Genomic DNA, 15,744 nt, shown 5'->3' with positions numbered 1-15,744 from the left:
TTTTTTTTATTAGGTCAGCCTCTAAGAGCATCGGTGACAATTTCCGAGAGGGCACCAAAGACATCAGGAATGTTATTCTTGCAAATCGTGGAACGTGATTCAACGACAAATTTCAAGTTTCGATGCAAGTAAGAAGTGCTTTCATATGCAATGTATATCCAATTTTTGACAAAATATTCTGTGTTCAAGGATATCCGCTGGGAGAAATAAATCAACAGTGCTTTACAATATTGCTGCAGCGGAATATCAGCTCTTGTCGAAAGATCAACCAACGATAGAAGCGCGTATTTGGTACCAACCAGATCAAAATGAGGAAAACGATAATGCGACTGTAATTTTAACCTCTGATATACTGTTAATAGACAAGGTCACTCTTGAGGATAGAAAAGGAAACAAGTATGTGAATGCATAATTGTTTAAAAATGGATATTGTTGTTAATAATTAACACTCTATTTGCATATTTAGATGGGAACATTGTACTCAAAGTATCGCTGTCAATTTAGAAGAAAATTCGATAATGCTTCATCAAGGAAAGTGTACCGTTTTCTAAGAAAATTTTCGTTTATCATGTAGAAAATAAATTACTGTAAAAAAATGTTTATTTTTATCATGTATATAATGCTAAAGAAAATAAAAAACAGATTGGATAAAAGACAGATTGTTAATTAAACAATTTTTTAATAATAAATTTAAGTTGGTATAATTTTTTATAGACCACATTAGATAATTTATTGTGAAAAAAGAAACAATTATTTGAAATAGCGCGCGAAAATTCAAGTGCGAATATATATACATATATTTTTTTTGGTAGAGTGGAAACATAACCTATTTATGATCTAAAACTGATGAAACTACTAAAAAATAACTGCAAGAATGACACTTTTTTCAAGAAGTCTTTCTTCCTTAAAATATTCGAATCAAGCTTTTAAAACTGTAAGTAATTGTTATTTAAAATAATTAACTATTTAAAATGAATAAAATATGAATTACTTGAATGACAAAACAAATATAAAATTATGAAATTAACAATTCAACAGAATAATTCTATTTAATATAATTTACAGGCTATTACATTCCGGTATTTGCAAAATTTCGAGCAACGTAATCCACAAGTTAGAACTATCAACATTTTTACATCTTTACATAAATCAAGTGAAGTACAATCGTTACCAGATAAGGAAAAAACTCAGAAAAAAGGATCTATCTTGAAAAAGAGTTTCATCACATGGAAAAGTGTACTAGTCACAGGCGTGGGATGTACAGCTCTTTTAATGTACATGTATTATCTTCAAGAAAGAAAAGAAAAAGAAACAGAACGCGAAAGAAGGCGACAGTTAGGAAAAGCAGCAATTGGTGGAAAATTCGAGCTAGTCGACTGTAATGGAAAGACATGGAAATCAGAGGACTTTTTCGGACAGTGGGTTTTAATATATTTTGGTTTCACGCATTGTCCTGATATATGTCCAGATGAACTTGAGAAATTAACACAAATTGTCAATACCCTAGGTATGATATAAATGACAGTAGTTAAAATACATGTCTTAACTTTTATATTAAAACTGCTATTTCAGAGACGCAGTATAATACAAAAGTTCAGCCTATATTTATCTCTGTGGATCCGGACAGAGATACACCAGAGATTGTAGGTAAATATGTTAAAGAATTTTCTGACAAGATTCTTGGCCTCACTGGAAACAAAGAGCAAGTTGCTAAAGTATGTAAAGCTTATAGAGTATATTATAGCAATGGACCCAAGGACCAAGATTCAGACTACATTGTAAGTAATTCATTCTTTTCATACAATGCTTAAATTGCATCGTTTAGTAAAATAATCACTTCATTCTGGTTATATTCCAGGTTGATCACACGATAATCATATATCTTGTTGATCCAGATGGTATGTTTGTAGATTATTATGGTTTAACTCATAATGCTGAACAGGTTGTAAATAGTGTGAACATAAATAAGTACAAATATGACAACTTAAAAAAAGATAACTGGATTCCGTCAGTATCGCTTAAAAGCCCATTACCAACGTAAATTATTTATATTGTATTACTATACTTAACTATAATAATAGTTAAGTCTTAAATATTTCCTATGCATTTTTGCATTAAATGTTAGTATTTACTTTTTAGTTATTATATTAATTGCATAAAGAATACAGTTTAATAAAATTAAATAAATAACTTGTATTAATTTGAATGAAATGCGAATAGTCGATCGATATATTCCCTTCACATTATTCCCTAGATCTATTTCCGGTTTACGGAATTCTTAAGTATTCGATCTCTGTTTATACGTAAATGCCTTTGTGACATATTTGTGAACTACATTGTTGATATTTGAAAAGTATCCTTTATTATTAGTACCCAGAAAAGTCAGCGAGACTCTTATTTGAAAGAACTTGAAAAATTTGCCAAAAGAGACAACACTTTTATTGACTGAGGTTAGAATTCCTCGTACTTTGTATGTCATTCCAATTCTGCAGCGTGCAAAATTGTTTGTCAACAGATTCTAAGCTTTGAACTACAGTTTTCCTATTGACTTTATAATAGTACTAATATCTTGACTTTAATATGAATTAATATTTCGTTAATAACTACGTAGAGAAAGCTAAATCAAAATGACAGAAGATTTTGGAAGAGACACACCACCATATACAACGAACGAAGAAACAAAAACTGCTGGACAACCACTTTCTGACTTTTTATTGCAACTCGAGGATTATACGCCAACGGCAAGTAAACAAAGAATCGGAATTTTAATTGACAGTATGACCAATAATATTAAATTATGCTTTTAGGTACCAGATGCTATCAGTGAACATTACTTGCATACTGCTGGTTTTAATACAACGGATCCCAGAATGTAAGCAATTTACAAAATTAAGTTAATTAATGTATAAGCAAAACTTTAATAACTCTTGCCTCATATGTACATAGACTCATATGTAATCATTTTAGAGTAAGATTGGTTTCATTAGCCGCACAGAAATTTATATCTGAAGTAGCGAACGATGCTCTGCAACATTGTAAGACACGTGGAGCTAACCAAAATACAAAAACAAAGGGAAAGGATCGCCGTTACACCCTAACCATGGAAGATTTGACACCGGCAGTTGCAGAATATGGCATCATAGTTAAAAAACCGCATTATTTTGTTTGATTCAAAGTAGCACCTCAATTCATCTATTTTTATTTACGAATCGTCTTCAGTTAACATTCTTTGCGCATATATGGAATAAATTTCTAATTTACGATAATTTATTGTATAATTTTTATAAGAATTAAAGCCGTATGGTAGAAGTCAAGATGTAAAATTAATGTAATTTAAATATCGGAACAGCTTCAATCAAAAGATTGAAATATATTACTCTCTGCTCGAGAAACAAATTTAAATTTTTTTTTATTGATATTATAACAACGTTAATGTCAATGTTTCGACATTTGACAACATTGAATTTTGAAATTTCGAAAATCGTCGTTGAGACTTGATTTATTAGAAATAAACGACGATAATTAGCGAACATAAGACGATCCAATTGAGAAATTCCTTCTGAAACGTAGAAACACATGTTTAAAAAAAATGTCAGCTGATGTGACTAGAAAAAAACGTATAGTATTCGACTAGTAACTTTTTAATACGTCAGGGATGCCAGCAATTCCGCATGCGCTTTATTCCGAAAAAACCATCAGCCATATTGGTGTGTTGTATCGCTGTCCTCAGTAATTTCGAAGATCAGTGAGGTATTTTTCTCTCGTTTATCATCCGATTCCACTCACATATCTTGCTCGATGAACAATCGGGAATGCCGATGTGATACTTAGTCGGAATAAATTGCCATTTATGGATATTTATGACATTCGTAAGCGGGAAAAGTTTGGTTAATGTTGCCACCTGGGCTCACGGAAATCGGTCTGTTTAAGAACATGTCGTAAATAAATGCGTACTATTTTCACTGGACTGGGATGTTCATCAAATATTAACACCCTCCTCTGCATTGTTGCCTTGTTCGCACGAGATTATCATTACTAGGTGTTGATTGATTTAAAAAAAAATCACCTTTTACGAATACTTTGCCACCGTCTGCCGTTCTCTCTTACTTTCGTTCACTTTTATTTCATATTGTTCTTTTCTTTTTTTTTCATTTATTTATTCCAGTTCCATGCCTATCACAATAAACAGTACGATTCAGGTCCTCGTGACTATCGTTGATTATCATGGTTGCTCGATTTTCGTCGAGCAACAGGTAAAAATTATCAATACAATTTTCTACAATTCTGCCAATCATTTTGAATGCATAGGTGATATTTCTCCAGTCTTCTTGTTTCATGAGTATAATTCTATTATGATTTACTTCAAATCTTTAGGAGATTTAAATATTAATTCTATAATTTCTTTATTATATTTTTAAAAACAATCGACGTGCAAAAGTTTAAGAATATAATTTCTCGTATGGTCAATAATTTTTCAAACCATTGTTTTATTCTATAATGAGGTGTTGTATTTTCAGCAAATAGATCATCATGACTGATTCCATGAAATTTGGTCCAGAATGGTTTGTAGTTTTAACAACTTTAACTATTAATTAACGTTTGCTTATATATTTTATTTGCTAGAATGAATATATTGAATAGGTTGCGCAATCTGTCTGGAGACTCTTGCAATAGTAGCGGCGGTGGTGGAGGCACTACAAGTTTAACTACACCACGTTATCAATTAGCTGAACATAGATATGGGCGAGAAGAAATGTTGATCTTGTTTGATCGCAATTGTAAACCTCCCGAGCCATTGACAAATTTCTCATCTTTGTACGTTGAGAAAACTCAATTTCCTTTGGCACTTATACAAATGACAGAAGATGAAACGGTAATTAAACCACCAAGTATACACTTTCATATTTTCAGATTTGATATTTACGTCAAAATTTGAAAGGTATTTATATTTAGTTATAACAAATAGCTATATATAATAAATAAATTTTTTGATGTAAAATTTTTATAATAGTATAGTTAATAGAGTGCTAATTAATATTGTTCAGTTATTATATATTCTTAATATATCCTATATTGAACTGTCTCATGAAGTTAGTTTGAATCTAAAAATATAACACACTGGACCCCTTGTGCCAGTTCTTCATTGCACTCTCCTACTTGCTTTTGTATATTTTACATAATCATTACTAATTTATTACCATTCTATGATATATATTCATTCAGTGATGTAACTGTTATAAATTAAAACGTTATTTTTGGCTTATCGACAATGTATACTTATAATATTTTTGAAATATTAATATAAATTATTTGATAAATACATTTGATTGTCGTAAAAATTTTTTAGCGAATGTGGAATGGAGGAATAACCAACGCCGGTAGAGGAAGAGGTGGAAGTGTAGATCGTGGGGGGCGTGGAAGAAATGCAAGAGGTAGCTTATACTCCTCTCATTATTCCCGTGGTGTTAGTTTCGATGATTCAGGAGATGGCCCACGAATTGACAGTCAATCATTTCAAGTACGTAATTTGTTTCATTTATAAAATTGATACAAACCGAAAAATCCAAACTAATTGTTAGCTACTTCACGAAATAATCTCATTAAACATTATAATATCTATAAAATTGACAATTTTTTATATCAAATAGAAGAAGAATATATTTTTTGTATTTCATTAAATATATATTTTATATCCAGGGAAGAAATCGCCCGTTTGATAGATCTCAAAGTGAACGTGGTTGGTCAGAAAGAAATGGGGTCTCAGATCCAGGAGAATGGAATGGTTCTACTAGTCCTAGAAAAGAATTAAGTCGTGGGGCTAGTGGTAGTTCTCTTATGGAAAGCAATTGGCGGCGTCATCGTGGTGGTACAGAGGATGATGACGGTTGGCGAAAATGGGGTATACAAATATTTATCTCTACAAATATATAATTAAACAAAGAACATTATCTATATAATAGTTAATTTGTATTTTAGGTAGGAGTAGTTGGCGCGAAAGTGGTAGTATGGATAGAGATAGATTAGAAAGGAATGAAGGAGATGGAGAAGAAGTACGAAACACTGGGGGTAGATGGGAACATCGTGGAAATCATAGGGTTACACACGATTCGAGTCATCATCCGCCCCCTCGTACAACACGCATTTGGGAATCAAATCATCATGATAATCATGACAATCTTCCCGAATGGTGACTTTCTAATTTTTTTTATCACTAATCTATTTAAAAACTCTAAATATATTTTTCGTTTTTTTATATATTTTAATCGTATTTAATAATTGAAATCCATTCTAGGGCTACTGAAAATCCTAGTGAAAGTGGAGGAAGTTTCGATGCTTCAGGTGCATTTCACGGTGGGATGTATTCAGATGATGATGAAGATGGGGTGATTAGTGCAGGTGGTACTCAAGAATCAAGGACTCGGCGTGTTTCCGAAGGAAGTGCTGCTAATATAAAAAAACCTAGTAGCAAACCTTTGTCTTACAGCTCGACTCAAGGACAAATACCAAGTCGTAATACCAATAGTGGGATTAATTCAGTTAGTAAAGAACGACCAAAGTCCTTACATCCGCTTGATGATAAAAACGAACCCATTGAGAAGGAAAAGAGGAGCAGTTCTCCAACGAAACTACCTATTACAGTAACGGATAATACTCCTACTAAAAATTTGACACCAACATCATCTGAAATTTCACAAAAGAGAAATACAGTAGCAACAAGTACAGAGCATACGGAAACTGAAAAAATACCATCAACCGATTCAGAAACTGATAAGTCTCCTGCTAAAGAAAAAAAGAAAGAAGATGTTGAAACGGAAACAAAAGTGGATCCAATTCCTACTATAAAAAGACAAGCTCCAGTGCAAGTAGATTCTCAGAAGCTTGCACATAATGCGGAAACAGATAACGTGAGACAAAAGTCGGAAGATGATTTGGATAGAATGAAAGAAGAAGCGGACGCACTAGTTGCAAAATTGATGGCAGATGAAGAAAACCATAAGGAGAAGACTGCCAGTATACCACCTTCTATTGGTAACCAACCTTCTACAGTTCCACCTACTAATGGACAGGAGAAATGGTTTTACCGTGATCCACAGGGCGAAGTTCAGGGTCCGTTCTTAGCAAATGAAATGGCAGAATGGTGTAAAGCTGGTTACTTCACTGCAGGATTAATGTTAAGAAGAACTTGTGACGAACGATATACCACTTTAGGAGACTTGGTGAAGATATGTGGCAGAATACCATTTACACCTGGACCTCCCATTCCTCCCTTAAAGGTACGAAATTTCTTCGCGATCTTTTAAAATTCAAAAAATATCTGAAAGTTAAAGAAGATGCATAGAAAAAAAAGATTTTTTTCTTATCTGTTTTTTTAGTTAACAGATCAAGTAATACCACCTGTTCCTAATACAGTACCGGCTGGTATGTCTGCATTGTCGAAAAGTATAGAAGATCCACTTCTTTTACTTCAGTATCAACACATGCGATTGATACAGAATCAGCAATTACTTTTAAGACAAGTACGAACATCGGCTATAGCGAAGCTTTCTCAATCCGAGCATTGGGCAACATTAAGTCCTTTGGAACAAAATCAGTTGATTTATCAATATCTTATTCAGGATTCAGAGATTCCGGAAGTACCAATCTCTACAAATCCATTCGTACCTCATCTTCCGTCTCAGGCTTCAAATCCGGTTATGCAGCTTTTCACCCAAATGCAACAGGTACCAATTTATTTAAGTGAAGATAATAACTTATAAAATCATGATAATAAATGTTTCTAATTCAAATGTTCCGTTTCTTTTTCGGAAGGCTAAGACACAACCAGAAACTCATCTAACGCCAAATCCACATTCAACTACAACAGCACATCCACCTACGGTTGATCCTATACAACATCTTATACAACAAATGGGTGGTATGCAAAATGTACCGGGAATTCAACAACCAAGCATAAATACAACGTCAACTGCAACGCAAGAAGACAATCCTATAAAATCTTTGTTACGTCAACTCAATGTTAATGCAAACGGCCATCCACAGACATCTCATATCGATACTGTTTGGCCACAACCTCCACCGCAAATAAATCCACAATTTAATGCACAGAATTGGTTAGCGCAAGTACGTATACTTGCTACGTTTAATAAATTTCTTGGAAAAATATGATTCCAATCGACACATACATTGTTCAGGTTGGACCGATACCAGCTGTACCTCCTGGCCAATTACCTACATCATTATGGGATCTGCACACTAAAGAAATAAAGACTGAACAACAGATATTGGTAATTACAGTTTTTCAAGAATAAATTTGTTTCATCGCTTAAAGTAATATAATTAAAAACTGAAAATAATTATGGTGTTACAGGAAGAACAAAATCTTCGACTACAAGAAGACAGAAAGAAAGAAGAACTTCGAAAACAAGAAGAATTACAAAGACAAGCTGAAGAAGAGAATGCGAAAAGAAAAAAGGAAGAGCAGGCTAAACAAGCAGAAGAAGCAAAGCGCAAAGACGAAGAGAGAAAGAAAAAGGAAGAAGAAAAGAAACGGAAAGAAGAAGAGAAGCGTAAACAAGAAGAAGAAAGGAAGAAGAAAGAGGAGAAGAAACGTAAAGAAGAGGAGAAAAGACGAGAAGAGAAGCGAAAGCAGGAGGAAGAAAATTTAAGGAAAAAGCAAGAGGAAGAAAAGAGGAAAAAGGAGGAACTTAAAAAGCAGGAAGAAAAGCAAAAGAAGGAAGAGGAACAGAGAAAACAAGAAGAAGAGAGAATGCGGTATATTTCGCAAACAATTGTGTTTATTAAATTTTGAGGAAAATTTGATGAAACCTACAATTTTTTTTTTTACTTTTCTCTGTTGTAGGAAAGAGACAGAGGCACGTAAGCAGGCTGAAGCTGAAGAAGCTCGGCGAGCAGAACAAAGACGGCGAGAAGCAGATGCACTCCGTCGATTACAAGAACGAAGTAAAGCACCATGGGCGCAAGCACCTCGTACACCAGCTCCGGCTATCCCTGCTGCTTCATTAGCCGAAATTCAGAGACTCGAACGTGAAAAGAAAGCGGTATATTCTCAAATGAGTAAGTATTATCATTTCACACGATATACTCATAGTTATAAATGTTGGGTCAGGAAGAGCAGCGTTTTCAACAAATGATGCAGCAACAATTAGCGCAACAGAAAGCCATAGAAGCAGCTCAGGAAGCATCAATAACAGATTCTTCTAAAAGATTGCAATTTAAGTGGGCAGAAAAGGCTACAGCTTCTTCTAAAACCGTACCAGTGAAGAGCCTTGCACAGATTCAGCAAGAAGAGCAAGAACGAATCGCCAAGGTAAAGGTACTTATTACTTTTTCCATACCTTATGTCCTATATTAATTATAATATATAATTTTTAATATATTCCTTTAATTATTTTTAATTTATGAAGTTTTATGTATTCGTGTAAATATGAAAAAAAAGAAAGAAATTTAATCGTTAAATGATAATTATATATTGCTGATTGTTATTGCTAACACTTCAGCAGCAAGAAAGGGAACGCCAAGAAAAGGCAGGACAAAAAGAATCGACGAATGTACTGCAAAACGCTGGAATATGGGGTACTGCTTCTCAATGTTTGAATTGGGCCAATTCAAGTAGTTCTAATAATAGTCAAGCTTGGTCAAATAGTAGTGGTACAACTGGTTTTTGGGACGATCCTACACCAATCAAACCTTCTACAACCGCGAAACAATCCGTTAAACAGACTGCTGTAGCAAAGGCTCTTACTGCCAATCAACAGCAGCAGCAAAGTAATAAAACAAACAAGAGTAAGAATAAACGAGAAGAGGAACTGGTGAAGAAATTATTTGAACAAAACACTGCCAAGACCGATGATTTTACACAATGGTGCAACAAAGCCCTGAGTGGGTTACAAGTGTCTGTAGACAGTAAGTTAGAGACTTTCACATATATATTTTTGTTTCGTTTATAAATGGTTTGATGAGCAAATTTTACGTGTATACAGTCCCTACGTTTGTTGGATTTTTGCGAGACATTGAGTCTGCGTATGAAGTAAAAGAATATGTTCGAGATTATCTGGGTGATAATAAACAGAGTTCTGAATTCGCAAAGCAATTTTTAGAGAAACGTAGTAAGTGGCGATCAGCCCAACGACCTCAAGCACAAGCGGACGACTTGTGTAAACCAGCACCTGCTGTTAATCCTAATGCACCTACGGAATTTCAGGAAGTAAAGGTATTTTGAACAGATGTGATAAAAGCTAATAATGACGGGTGATATGTTTTACAAGCGCCTAAGTGCTTAACATGATTTTTCAGGGAAAGTCAAAGAAGCCAAAGAAGGGAAAAATGTACAAAGTTGATAATAGAATTCTTGGCTTTAGCGTAACCGCAGCCCCTGATCGTATTAACGTGGGTGATCGCGATTATGGGGAAGGTGTTTGAATTAATTCTGACAACATTAACTGTATTATGGAAATTGTGCAACGCTTGGCCCAACAGATGGTTTGTTATTTATTTATTGTAGATGCCAAATAAGTTCTAAGGAACCCGTTGCGAGTACTTCGTTAAAAGTATATAAGATTTTTCTATGATTATGTGTACAAGGATTTTATCTCTCGTATCCTTTACTCGAGCATTAATGGGAGCCTTAGATACCATTTAGCGTGGCATTATTTCCTTTTCAAACGGAACTGAAAGACACTCCGAAAGAAAACCCAATTGTATATACTACTCAAAGAAAAGATACTTCATAAAACAAGGCGAAATCATCTCCTATTTACGCGGTATACATATAAATATAAATAAATATATATATTATATATATATGTATACATACTATATACATATATAGTATTAACACATTTTGTAATATTTCATTTTCATTATTGTAAGTAAAGAAATTATGCCGATCGATAACTTGTACACGCGGAAACATCGCAGTCGAAAGCAATATGTGCTCATGAAGGTGTTCGCAAGCAAAAATAAATTGTTAATACGTAGTCGTGATTAAAAGAACATCGATAAAGCACGATGTTGACGAAGTACATTGATATTTGCTTGTATCGAGTGCACCAAGTATGATAATATATAAATCCTATGGATTTCTTGCTTTATCGCAACATCACGATAAAGATGCAACTTTGCCTTGGATTATATTTCGCTACTACGTTTTAAGAAAATTATTATCTTATGTTTGATATATTGAATAACTTTTTTTTTTTAACCAATTTGCGACTGTTTTTAAGAGTAAACTAATAATATTTTGACTGAACGATTGAATGCTAGCAACAATTCGAACAATGAATTATATATTATAGAACCAATTGCTCCTTACTCCGAAGTCTTGTTTACAACCGTAAATAAAGTATCTTATTAAAAAAAAAAAAAGAAAACTGTATGTTTCAAGGCAGTGACATTGCGAAGAAAAAGAAGCTCTTGTACTTTCTTAACACTTTGAATACAATGGTATATTTAAAAGAAAAAAAATAGTACTTGCATGTTGTACGATTTATAAACAAAATAAACTATCTTCCATTCTCCTGTTTTGCACCAGAAAAAAAAAATATGAAAGTAAGCTCATGTAATGTTAGGGACGTGTCGATTTTGAAAAATTTACATAGCACATAAGGAAATTTCAGATTGATTACTGCGTGTGCCTACGTGTGGATCTCACTCTCGTCGGCATAGCCTTCTTATATGTTGAGGTCAATCTAACGATAAATATTTAACAAAGAGTTTTATGTAAGATTTTAATTAATGCAATATTTAAAACCAGTATCTTTTGTAAAGTTTTAATTATAATTATAAGTGTAAATGAAGTGTCCCACCTCTAACAAGGAGTTCAAGGAGAAAACTTTTAGCACCTGTTTGAAAAATATTGATTTTTTTCTTTTTTTATTCTTAATTGAACTAATTTTCGGACAAAGTGACACGTGAATACTCTGTTTATAAGTGCGGAAAATGTTGCGACAGATCTGCCCACTCTTAATATTATAATGGTTGTTAATTAGGATCATTGACCTTCTCTCAATACAAAAAAAAAAGTATTTTCAGAAGATCATAGATCCTTACATGAAAGATTTATGTATAAATAGATAAATGTACAGTAATACAAGGATAATTAAATAGACAAAAAACAGATCATTGAGATATTGTATTAATATTATTATTGTATCTAACGTACAACATATAATAAAATAAATATTATTATATTTTCAATTTGATCTTATTATTTTTTAGGCATTAAAACTAATATAACAGCCAATGTAAAGAAAAATACAATTGACAGTACATTTTGCATATAAGCATTGCAACTATAAAATTATGCAAATTCATAAATCAATCATATAATAATTAAAACAAAGTTTGATGAGAAAACAATAAAATAACTTTACACTACTTTAATTTTTTTTAACAATTTGTACTTTGGACACTATATTTCATTTTTTATACATATACATTTATACAACATGAAAATATGCTATCAAAAGAATATTAAGAAATATTTTTACAAATAGTCAGTTGATTCTCTCATGTGAAAAGGTATATTAAATGCAATATTATTAACAACCATCGTATTGATAGGAATGTATTGGTATATAAAACACATACTATTAAAATGTTCATATCATTTTTGTATATCTTGAAAATCAAGTATTAGTCCTCTTTTTCGTCTCCACGAGAGTGTATAACATTAATTTCGACATAATCTTTTGCAATGTCAATGTACTAAAAAAATTATTATATTTGTTAATAAGTTAATATTTGATACTAAATATTGTATTTAGTTGAAAAAGTTTCAGCCTACCTTTCGTGGTACAAGAATTTCTAAAACTTGTAAAATAATGTAGCACAATGATACAACAAGTAAATAGGGCAATACTCCACTCTGAATGTAACTTGCTAATTGTTGACCTAAATTTTTTTTACTTTCTTCTTTTACTAAATTATAAACTATTTCAGTCCTTTTAGTAATATTAAACCAGTTATAAAATAAACTTATTCTTCTGTGCATTTCAAATGGACATCTAACATTTCCTTCTTTATAGTCTGTTATAGCTGATTCTAGCCCACTAACAAGAGCAGGTATTGTAGGTTCTACTAGATAAATTAAATCAGGTGGCAATACTTCCGGTATACCACCGACCTTTGTTGAAACAACTTGTAAACTAGAATAAATGGAAACATTATGTCGATATATGCAATATAAGAATAACCATTTTCTTGGCATTATAGTAGAACTTTGACTGATGTTTTACCCGCACGATGCAGCTTCAACAATTGCCATACAATATGCTTCTGTCAGGCTTGTATTCAGAAATATATGACCTTTGTTCAATACATGTCTTATTTGAGAATGCTCCAAACTTCCAAGTAATGTAACCCTGTGTTGTAACAAGTTTCTTTCTCGTACTTCTTCTATGAGCCATCTTTTGGGACCATCTCCAGCAATTAGAAATTGCACATTCTCGTACCGACTACAAAGATCGGGTATAATACGAGCTAATAAATCGACACCTTTGCGATATACTAATCGCGACACTATGACTATTGTAACTATAATTAATAATAGATAACGTTAGTAACATTATGTATCTCTCATCAATTCCATTGATTCGTGTACCACATGAAAACAGAAAAGAACTTACTAAAATTATCATCTCGTTTACTAGTGTCAGGCATAAATAAAGTAGTATCGACTGCATTCGGAATGACAGAAACTTTCTCTTTCAAAACTTTTGCCCTTAGTACTGTATTCTCTTTTCCAGTATGCGATACACATATACAATGATTGCAATCGGCTAATGATATCTCTAAAAATTTATTTGTTAAAATCGCAGAGGCATCCGCGAAACCAAAAAGCGAATGATCTGTAAAAATAGTCTGAAATCCCAGCAAACAAAAATCAATGTAACATATGAACATATATTTGTCAGTGAGTGAAAAACCACTTACTTTCAATCCCATTAAACGGCCAATTAGCATCCCTTCATGAGCAAGAGCAGAGAATGCAGAATGACCATGAACTATTTGAATTTCTTCTCTCAGGAAGATATATCTAATAAGGGGTATTGAACAGATCATTGTTGGAAGAACACATTGATTGTAGAACACTTTTACTGGTATGTAGTATACCTTAAACATAAAATTGTATATTTTTATCACTGATAAAATGATACATGCTATAATATAAAATATAATACTTGTTATAGTATAAAATACAATACATATTATACATACTTTCAACCCATTTGTCATATAACGTATACCAATTCTATCACCGTAAGAATGTGTGAGCACTACAACTTTGTGTCCACGTCCCATTAAACATTGAGATAAATTAAAGATATGTTCCTCAACGCCACCCATATTGGGATAAAAAAAGTCAGACACCATGCTGTAAAATTGAATCAGACATCAAAGTCCATTTTCTTTCAAAGCATGTTTTATACTGTGATAAAGATCCTATTCCTGCTTGGAGTATTTTGAATTATATTTTGAACAATAAAATAAATACAAACCATATCTTGTGTTTTATGGCATTCATAGCGACGGCTAAATTGCAACATGACTCATATAGTGAGATGCGTGCTATTCGTTGAATCTAATTAAGAACGTCTCAAGTGTCTGATAACATTTTACGTTGATGGATGTGCGAACAGCACACGTCGATAAGTTCATCATATTGTAAACTTTATTAAATAATTCTCATATCGCTAAATACCGTATCGAGTTAGAATTAATAAACTCTCAGGCAATCGGTCTTATTTTTCATCGTGAAACATTCAAATACAATGAATGTTTTACTACGTAAAAAATCAGAGGTTATAAAAACTCCTTCAAATTTTTCATGACACACTTATAAAATTGACATCTCTCGTTCTTTGAATTTTAATTAAAACCATCGAAGTATTCATGCCTTTGGAATACGTTCAGCATGAACAAATTCCAATTTGCAAATTCATTGTCAACGAAGTAAAAACAAAGGAGACGAACATATTCAAATCGAACAAAAACGATTCGACTTCTCACTAAAATCAATGAGTTTCGAGGTTCTGTATCTCGAAGATCGATATCCGCTTAAGCGAGAAGATTGAATTCTTTCTCAATTTACCATATGGCACGTAATTCAAAAAGTCTAGCAAAAAAGTCGCTTCTTCTCTATTGAAGTTTATTTGTAAAAATTTCTGACATACTATAAATTGTATTTCCAAATGATGTTTTAAAATGTAAACTTCTTTTCATTTCTATTTTACCATTTTACTATTTTATCACTATCAGTAAAATATAGATAATTATAGATAATACTGATTAGGTAATAAAAGTATAATAGATAATAATAATAATAATAATAATAATAATAATAATAATAATAATAATAATAATAATAATATTGTCAGATTAGCATCATTCAATAAAAAAGAGATTTAAAAAAAAGTCATTGTAAAGTGGTGTGTGTACAAGGTATCTTAGTGCAATCACTTAAATATCTGCATATTTATTGTTGTGTGAAAATCTTTTCAGAACAAAGTTACACTACAGAGGCTACATTAAACTTATATCATATAGCTACATTAAAGTTATTATTCTCAAGGAGATTTTATCAGTGATTTCTTTTAAACGAAACTACATATTGTTTTCCAATATTTTTACAGAGTATAAAAAGAAATTCAACGATCGTATTTAATCTCAAGCATTTTTACCTGAAAGCATACAATCATAATTTGTCATGTATTTATACAGCAG

General features: G+C 32.3%; 5 protein-coding genes across 10 annotated transcripts; 4 read left to right on the top strand and 1 right to left on the bottom strand.

The window, feature by feature from the left end:
* Positions 1 to 6: 6 nt before the first annotated feature.
* LOC122538199 lies at positions 7 to 614 on the top strand. Its single transcript, XM_043672072.1, has 3 exons — positions 7 to 128; positions 190 to 396; positions 467 to 614. The coding sequence occupies exons 1-3, from the start codon at positions 70 to 72 to the stop codon at positions 549 to 551; spliced, it is 351 nt and encodes a 116-aa protein (XP_043528007.1). The 5' UTR covers positions 7 to 69; the 3' UTR covers positions 552 to 614.
* A 180-nt stretch (positions 615 to 794) lies between these two features.
* LOC122538196 (protein SCO2 homolog, mitochondrial) lies at positions 795 to 2,173 on the top strand. Its single transcript, XM_043672065.1, has 4 exons — positions 795 to 934; positions 1,066 to 1,507; positions 1,573 to 1,778; positions 1,859 to 2,173. The coding sequence occupies exons 1-4, from the start codon at positions 875 to 877 to the stop codon at positions 2,039 to 2,041; spliced, it is 891 nt and encodes a 296-aa protein (XP_043528000.1). The 5' UTR covers positions 795 to 874; the 3' UTR covers positions 2,042 to 2,173.
* Positions 2,174 to 2,261: 88 nt separating this feature from the next.
* On the top strand, positions 2,262 to 3,266 carry LOC122538197 (transcription initiation factor TFIID subunit 10-like). 5 transcript variants are annotated; one of them, XM_043672069.1, is made up of 4 exons: positions 2,262 to 2,353; positions 2,612 to 2,741; positions 2,808 to 2,872; positions 2,968 to 3,266. In XM_043672069.1, the coding sequence occupies exons 2-4, from the start codon at positions 2,628 to 2,630 to the stop codon at positions 3,167 to 3,169; spliced, it is 381 nt and encodes a 126-aa protein (XP_043528004.1). In that variant the 5' UTR covers positions 2,262 to 2,353; positions 2,612 to 2,627; the 3' UTR covers positions 3,170 to 3,266. The 5 variants fall into 5 exon arrangements, with proteins under 5 accessions (XP_043528004.1, XP_043528005.1, XP_043528002.1 ...); XM_043672070.1 differs by having other exon boundaries at positions 2,560 to 2,741; XM_043672067.1 differs by having other exon boundaries at positions 2,279 to 2,449; positions 2,608 to 2,741.
* A 413-nt stretch (positions 3,267 to 3,679) lies between these two features.
* On the top strand, positions 3,680 to 12,024 carry LOC122538195 (GRB10-interacting GYF protein 2). 2 transcript variants are annotated; one of them, XM_043672064.1, is made up of 16 exons: positions 3,680 to 3,750; positions 4,518 to 4,562; positions 4,642 to 4,873; positions 5,348 to 5,518; positions 5,698 to 5,899; positions 5,977 to 6,187; positions 6,293 to 7,274; positions 7,374 to 7,721; positions 7,810 to 8,121; positions 8,193 to 8,285; positions 8,369 to 8,772; positions 8,861 to 9,059; positions 9,128 to 9,328; positions 9,519 to 9,924; positions 10,002 to 10,231; positions 10,315 to 12,024. In XM_043672064.1, the coding sequence occupies exons 2-16, from the start codon at positions 4,531 to 4,533 to the stop codon at positions 10,438 to 10,440; spliced, it is 4,149 nt and encodes a 1,382-aa protein (XP_043527999.1). In that variant the 5' UTR covers positions 3,680 to 3,750; positions 4,518 to 4,530; the 3' UTR covers positions 10,441 to 12,024. The 2 variants fall into 2 exon arrangements, with proteins under 2 accessions (XP_043527999.1, XP_043527998.1); XM_043672063.1 differs by having other exon boundaries at positions 3,681 to 3,750; positions 9,128 to 9,334.
* Positions 12,025 to 12,442: 418 nt separating this feature from the next.
* On the bottom strand, positions 12,443 to 15,171 carry LOC122538208 (phosphatidylinositol N-acetylglucosaminyltransferase subunit A). The gene is made up of 7 exons (XM_043672086.1): positions 14,520 to 15,171; positions 14,239 to 14,395; positions 13,954 to 14,133; positions 13,647 to 13,881; positions 13,257 to 13,554; positions 12,806 to 13,166; positions 12,443 to 12,726 (listed from the first exon to the last, which is right to left on the bottom strand). The coding sequence occupies exons 1-7, from the start codon at positions 14,543 to 14,545 to the stop codon at positions 12,655 to 12,657; spliced, it is 1,329 nt and encodes a 442-aa protein (XP_043528021.1). The 5' UTR covers positions 14,546 to 15,171; the 3' UTR covers positions 12,443 to 12,654.
* Between the last annotated feature and the right edge of the window lie 573 nt (positions 15,172 to 15,744).

Source organism: Frieseomelitta varia, unplaced genomic scaffold, assembly GCF_011392965.1.
Source record: "Frieseomelitta varia isolate USP_RPSP 00005682 unplaced genomic scaffold, Fvar_1.2 scaffold_975, whole genome shotgun sequence".
NCBI classification, from domain to species: domain Eukaryota; kingdom Metazoa; phylum Arthropoda; class Insecta; order Hymenoptera; family Apidae; genus Frieseomelitta; species Frieseomelitta varia.
Note: the sequence above shows the minus strand (reverse complement) of the source record. Positions and strands in the feature narration are given on the sequence as shown.

Excerpts from the sequence above, each read along its gene's own strand:
- LOC122538197 (XM_043672069.1), top strand. The coding sequence starts at position 2,628 with ATGACAGAAGATTTTGGAAGAGACACACCACCATATACAACGAACGAA. Across the intron at positions 2,742-2,807 it reads TCGAGGATTATACGCCAACG|GTACCAGATGCTATCAGTGA; the intron begins GCAAGTAAACAA and ends TTATGCTTTTAG. Across the intron at positions 2,873-2,967 it reads AATACAACGGATCCCAGAAT|AGTAAGATTGGTTTCATTAG; the intron begins GTAAGCAATTTA and ends TAATCATTTTAG.
- LOC122538208 (XM_043672086.1), bottom strand. The coding sequence starts at position 14,545 with ATGAATGCCATAAAACACAAGATATG. Across the intron at positions 13,555-13,646 it reads TAAACGAGATGATAATTTTA|TTACAATAGTCATAGTGTCG; the intron begins GTAAGTTCTTTT and ends TATTAATTATAG. Across the intron at positions 13,167-13,256 it reads GTTGAAGCTGCATCGTGCGG|TTTACAAGTTGTTTCAACAA; the intron begins GTAAAACATCAG and ends CATTTATTCTAG.
- LOC122538195 (XM_043672063.1), top strand. The coding sequence starts at position 4,531 with ATGACTGATTCCATGAAATTTGGTCCAGAATG. Across the intron at positions 6,188-6,292 it reads CATGACAATCTTCCCGAATG|GGCTACTGAAAATCCTAGTG; the intron begins GTGACTTTCTAA and ends AATCCATTCTAG. Across the intron at positions 8,286-8,368 it reads AGACTGAACAACAGATATTG|GAAGAACAAAATCTTCGACT; the intron begins GTAATTACAGTT and ends ATGGTGTTACAG.
- LOC122538196 (XM_043672065.1), top strand. The coding sequence starts at position 875 with ATGACACTTTTTTCAAGAAGTCTTTCTTCCTTAAAATATTCGAATCAA. Across the intron at positions 935-1,065 it reads CGAATCAAGCTTTTAAAACT|GCTATTACATTCCGGTATTT; the intron begins GTAAGTAATTGT and ends TATAATTTACAG. Across the intron at positions 1,779-1,858 it reads ACCAAGATTCAGACTACATT|GTTGATCACACGATAATCAT; the intron begins GTAAGTAATTCA and ends GTTATATTCCAG.
- LOC122538199 (XM_043672072.1), top strand. The coding sequence starts at position 70 with ATGTTATTCTTGCAAATCGTGGAACGTGATTCAACGACAAATTTCAAG. Across the intron at positions 129-189 it reads AATTTCAAGTTTCGATGCAA|GATATCCGCTGGGAGAAATA; the intron begins GTAAGAAGTGCT and ends TCTGTGTTCAAG. Across the intron at positions 397-466 it reads GAGGATAGAAAAGGAAACAA|ATGGGAACATTGTACTCAAA; the intron begins GTATGTGAATGC and ends TTGCATATTTAG.